The 6094-nt window shown below is 31.6% G+C and overlaps 1 protein-coding gene across 2 annotated transcripts; it reads right to left on the minus strand.

Annotated features, from left to right (window-relative positions):
- Positions 1 to 505: 505 nt before the first annotated feature.
- Positions 506 to 5114, minus strand: LOC107438201 (uncharacterized). Of its 2 annotated transcripts, none has more exons than XM_087166042.1 (2): positions 4184 to 5114; positions 506 to 2842 (listed from the first exon to the last, which is right to left on the minus strand). In XM_087166042.1, the coding sequence occupies exons 1-2, from the start codon at positions 4991 to 4993 to the stop codon at positions 1403 to 1405; spliced, it is 2250 nt and encodes a 749-aa protein (XP_087022168.1). In that variant the 5' UTR covers positions 4994 to 5114; the 3' UTR covers positions 506 to 1402. The 2 variants fall into 2 exon arrangements, with proteins under 2 accessions (XP_087022168.1, XP_087022167.1); XM_087166041.1 differs by having other exon boundaries at positions 506 to 2845.
- Between the last annotated feature and the right edge of the window lie 980 nt (positions 5115 to 6094).

The raw sequence follows: 6094 nt of genomic DNA on the forward strand, positions 1-6094 counted from the left end.
ATAGTAACAGTTTTAAAAAGCGTCGAACTCTATGAAGAAAAAAAAAATTCTATTTTTTTACCATGAAACATTTCTGCGTATAACTTATTAACTCAGTGTCTAGCTTAGTGTTGGTGCAACAGTAAATAACTAGAAAAAATTAATAAATTATTAATGAATTAAATCGAATATTTCCATCTTAACTGTAAAATTATAAAATAGTTTCGAGAAACGTTGTTAATTTAAAGGGAGAAAAAAATTTCTACAACTCTTGTAGAAAAAATAAGAAATTTCTGTTTACTTATAAGGAAAGGCTTGTTGTTCTGTTTGTTGGAAGGGATTCCTTTACATACTTTCTATATCCGTCAGAGTTTTATGGTTTTTTGTCTCTCCTAAAGATTTATTTGCAGCTCAAACATGCACTTTCGCATTTTTTATGTAGATTGCAGAAGAAAAAAAAAAGATTGAGCATTGCTTACACCCTGTATAAACATTTATAACTTTCGTACAATAAATGAACATAAATTATTATAACAATTTTTATTAAAATTAAAATTTTACATTGTTGAACCAGTTCATAATAAACGAGAAAAAAAGAAGAAAAAAACAGAAATTTCATATTATAAAACTATTTAGTAAAAACTTTTGCATTTAAAAATTGTTACTTTTTTAAAATTAATATTTCATGGTGATTTAACTTATTACTAATTGAGGCTCTCATCACAATTTTTAGACCAAGGGCCATGGCAACTTGTCAAATGCTGCACTTTAGTGCTTGCCAGCTCAGTAATAACTTTCATTCTCTCGTTAATCAAAAGTTCAACGATAACATTTTCGCAGGTAACGATGCTATTTAGAGGCAACTTCCGCAGCTGATTGGTAACAAAGTTACCAAAGCGATCCAATTCATCTTCATCTAAGTGAGGTTGCGATTTTGAAATGTACTGTTGATCCCCTTCTCCCATTCCGTTTAATCTTGAAATCCAACTAGATTTTGAAACAGTATTTTCAAAGCTGACCGTGCTTTTTTTAGTATTTTCCCCTTTGATTTCATTTGAGTTGTCTTTGTTTTGGGTTCGTAAAGCAAGATTGGGGAGACCTGATGGCTCAGTGTTACTCGGCATTGACATTCTGTCTAAAGGTCTCGGCTTTTCCAGAGATGGTGTGCCTCTACCTTTTAAAAAAAGAAATCGATTATCCTGAAAAGAAATCGGTTCTGTAGTTGGCAAAGCATGGTTGAAGTGACTTGTTGGTTTAATTTCATTTTGGAATACTTTTTCAGATTTCGTATCTTCCGGTGAAGTTGCATATGCATCGTTTGAGAAAAGATCATTACTCTGCGACAAAAATGATTTCGTGTTTTGAAAAGTGTTACTTAACAGATCTTGTGAATTCGTTGCATTCGAGATTGTTTTTAAAGATCTTAATTTCCCCGAAAAACTGCGTTTTCTTCTTCTGAAAAATGACTAATATTCGGCAAAGAACGTGGTACATTGATGTTTTTGAATTTATGCGAATTGGGTTGATTTTTGTTCTGAGAATCGTATTCCGTTTTCGAACATTTTTCAATACCATCGTCATAGGATATCGACGATATGGTTTTATTCATAGCATCAGATTCTAACTCTGTATCAAAAATATACTTTTCTCGGGGATTGCTATTATAACTAGGGAGGCTTAAAGTAAACAATATTTCAGGGGTATTTTCATGCGTATTCTGGTACGAAAATGCAACTTGGTGGGGTGAAAGTCCCTCTTGATTGAATTCATAAGAAATTTTATTGTCAGCTGGGAAAATTAATTTTCGAACCGACATATTGCTTGATAAACATTTGCGAGAAGAAGCTGCAGTATTATTTGTTACCAGAGATTTAGATGGCTGGCAACCATTTGCAAGATTTCTGAAACTTTCAACCGAAGCAAAATCCGAGTTAATTGTATCGGTATCCCATTTGCGGTCCTCATTTGCAGAGAAAGCATCTTTAGAATCTATCTGATCTTCACTGATTAATGGAAAAAGTCCTTGATTATTATTCTCATAAAAAGTTTTATTGCTTATAGTTGTAATTCGTAGATCAGAAGTTTTACAGCTTGAGGGTAATATTTGATCCGATACACTGCACAACAAAGTTTCAAGGGAAGAATTTACTTTATTATTTGTTGACAGTGATTTAGATAGCGGACAACCATTTATTAGACTTCTTAAAGTTTCAACAGAAGCGAAATCTAATTCAAATATACTTCTTCTTTCATAATTTCCATGATCCTCATTAGTCGAGGAAGTATTATCAGAATCTTCACTGGAAATTGGTAAAAGCCCCTTTTGATTATTGTCCTCACAAGAAGTTCTATTGCTTGCAGAAAAAAATAATGTTTGATCCGGAGCACTACTTAATAAAGATTCACGAGAAGGTGTTGCATTATAATTTGTTGACAGTGCTAGAGATAGCGGACAACCATTTTCCAAACTTCTTAAACTTTCAAGCGAAGCAAAATCTGATTCAACTGACTCTGTTCTCGTATAGATTCCATGATCCTCTTTTAACGAAAAAGAATCCTTAGAATCTGTGAGATCCTTACTGGATATTGGAAGAAGTTCTTTTTGATTATAGTCCTCATTAGAAGTTTGATTGCTTGTTGGAGAAATTAGCGTTTGATCCGAAACACTACTTAATAAAGATTCACGTGAAGGTAAAGATGTTTTGTAAATTGTTGAAAGTGCTTTAGATAGCGGGCATTCATTTATGAGACTTCTTAAACTTTCAATTGAAGATAAAACCGAACCAAATGTTGTTTTCACATGATCCCTGGTCGGTAAAACGTTATAAGAATCCATCAGATCTTCACTGGATATTGAAACTTTCTGCTGAAAAAAAATTTAAAGGATAAACATTTAAAAAAAATATAGAATTAAATCCATACTATCTGTACAAAAAAGTTCTTTATTTGCTTAAAAGTAAGGCTCGTTTAATAGCGTACTACGGCAAATGCTAACGAAATTGCATACTCTAACTATGTTGATCAAATGGTGGTGTAAACTAAGTCGATTATAAAAATAAAAATAAATAATAGATAGTGTCGAGGATAGTAGAAACTACTGAAGTACTTCGAAATTATTACCATCCTCAGGTGAATTGGAACTCATATTCACTGAAGACGATAAAACTTCCTTAGGTGACTCACCTGAAGCACGTTTGTGAGCTAAATATTTTCTACCTAAAAAGTGAAAGGTGCTTACATTTGCTAATAAATATTCTTAAAATATTATTATTAAACATTTGTATTAAATTGAATAGCAAAAACTTTTTATTTACGCAATTTTTAATAAAATTTGAATGAAGGATATTTTGTATTTAAATCTAAATATTTTCACAATTTTGCTGCAATAATGTCTATGTTTGCAAATTCTATAATTTTGAAACAAAATTTATCAAAATGTACAAAAATAGTTTTATATTATCACTACCATTGTATAATCCTTTCTGTGATTGGCTAATTGGTACACTTACGGTACTAATGTATTTGAAATTGGATTGTAAGCTGTGTCTAATATGTTATAAGTTTATTTAAAGAAATTTAGCGCCATCTGTTTTCATTGTGAGATTCTTATTTTTTCCCACTTCTCCATTAATATCCAACTTTTTTTTCCACCGCATCAAATTTTCTGTTTTTATGCTTTTTACGTCTGACATCGAAGTTTTCAGAGAATTAATTTAGACAAATGTTTGAGCCGAGTTGATGCAACTCCTGCAATATTATTTAGGTTTCTCGACTATCTAATAAGTTAATTTAATATGTGTATTAATTTTTTGTCTAATAAGTTTAGATTAACAAATGAGACTTTCTAATTTAAATATTTCAAAACACGTTTTTATTTTTTTAAAAATATTTTTGTTGCTTCAGTGAAGCACTATGTTTTCTCCCTCCAACTAAATTATAGTGCTATAGACCCCTGATATCATTGGAAATAGAAATTATTGGTGAATCAGATAACCAAATTCAAAAGTAGCGCTGACATCAAAGTGATATTATACCCTTAGTTAGTTTGTGCAGATACTAATATCTTAGCTGATTATTGCCTAAATAAGTTTGCTTTAAAATGTGCGACTTCTTTGCTTCTCGTATAATTTTCTTTTAAAGCCAAGAGGATTGTCTGAGACTAGTACCAGATAATAATTTTTACACCAAAAGAAATAATATTTACATTAGCAGCTTGTGATTCCAACCGATCCATCAACTTCTCCAAATGCAAATCTGAATGAGAATACAAATTAAAATCCTCGGAGCTATCTTTAAATGAAGCAGATGAATTCTTGGATGTTCCAACTTTAGATGCAGAAGTAACAGAAGATTCTGAATTAGAATACAAATTAAAATTCTCGGAGCTGTCTTTAAATGAAACAGATGAATTCTTGGATGTTCCAACTTTAGATACTGAAGTAACAGAAGTTTCTGAATTAGAATACAAATTAAAATCCTCGGAGCTGTCTTTAAATGAAACAGATGAACTCTTGGATGTTCCAACTTTAGATGCAGAAGTAACAGAAAATTCTGAATTAGAATACAAATTAAAATCCTCGGAGCTGTCTTTAAATGAAACAGATGAATTCTTGGATGTTCCAACTTTAGATACTGAAGTAACAGAAGTTTCTGAATTAGAATACAAATTAAAATCCTCGGAGCTGTCTTTAAATGAAACAGATGAATTCTTGGATGTTCCAACTTTAGATGCTAAAGTAACAGAAGATTCCGAACTATAATCTTTAGCCGATAATGGTTGGATAAGTTCTTCAGAACTGTCTGCCGTAGGTGAATAAATGCCAATATCTTCAAAACAAATCACTTTAATTCCCGATGATTTATTAACCACATTCTCCTGTTCCAGTGCATATTTTTTTACATACATGACCGATTTACTTCGTTTTCGGTTGAGCAGTTTCTTAAATGTTTTCACTTGTGTAGGTTCACATTTTTGTTTTTTACTTGGTGGAGGTGACGGATTTCTTTGATCCATGTATAAATATTATTTACCTTGTATACACTATGATAAAAATATGATTAGAATAATTTGATTTTTAGTTTGCGTCATATGAGTAAAATAAATTTTCACCTGATAAAAAAATTATATCTTTAACTGGTGGAGGCCATTATCAAAAAACTTTTTTTTATTTATTTTGACTATATTTTTGAATTAAATTTTTGTTTATCATGCTGATGCGAATTTCATTATGATGATATCCATAGATAAAGATATTCATGAATAGGTTACAAATCTTTTTAAAATTTAATGATGACCAAGACCTACTTTCATTGATTCATTATCAGTTTCAAAAAAATAATTAGACTGATTGCAAAAGAACATAGAAAGGGAAAGAAGTCCAGCTTTTTGAATATATAACTGACGCGTTGAGCTGCTCGGTTCGGATTGCTATCCCAGAAAAACAACTTACTGGGTGAGCAACAAGCTCAGATTTAGTACAGCATGATATGTACTAAGATGCAGCGCATACACATAAGAAGCAAAAGACAAGGTGACAGTCGGGATGTACAACATACGTCACCTGTGAACCGGTTGTAAGTCAACTCTACAAGTATGGTCGTGTACGCTGCCTCAAGCCATTTTATTCTTCCTTTTTAGGTCAAAATGTGTCAGTAGATTTAATCAACATGGATGATATAACGTATTCTCAATTAAATATCTTAATTAATAGTACAGTATACTGTTTATCAATAGTGTAAAAATCTAGAATAAGCGAAAAATAAATTAAAATATACAACTTTTCCTCTCCCCCCCAACCCCAATAGTGGTTGGGAGGTAAGAAGAGTGCAAACCCGTTTTCAAGACTTCTACTGCTGTGTCCCTAAATGTTGTGTTTTCCTTTATACATCTCACCAAACCTTGGAGGACTGGTTTACCTTATGTCAATGGAAGATAGCCTTCTTCCGCTATGTATATTCTTTACTGATATCAGAAATATGAAGAAAAAAAATTGATGGGTATATAAATTTTTCAAATGTTTTGGTATCTTTGTTGATTTTGAAGAGTGGAGACATCTCCAATTTCTTCAATTTTTGCATCAGTCGAGAGAAGTTTACGAACGATTTGCAACTAATG

The sequence above is a fragment of the Parasteatoda tepidariorum genome, chromosome 6, assembly GCF_982258835.1.
Source record: "Parasteatoda tepidariorum strain Cologne lab strain chromosome 6, Ptep-v5.0, whole genome shotgun sequence".
NCBI classification, from domain to species: domain Eukaryota; kingdom Metazoa; phylum Arthropoda; class Arachnida; order Araneae; family Theridiidae; genus Parasteatoda; species Parasteatoda tepidariorum.

Excerpts from the sequence above, each read along its gene's own strand:
- LOC107438201 (XM_087166041.1), bottom strand. The coding sequence starts at position 4,993 with ATGGATCAAAGAAATCCGTCACCTCCACCAAGTAAAAAACAAAAATGT. Across the intron at positions 2,846-4,183 it reads TGGAATCACAAGCTGCTAAT|CAGAAAGTTTCAATATCCAG; the intron begins GTAAATATTATT and ends ATTTTTTTTCAG.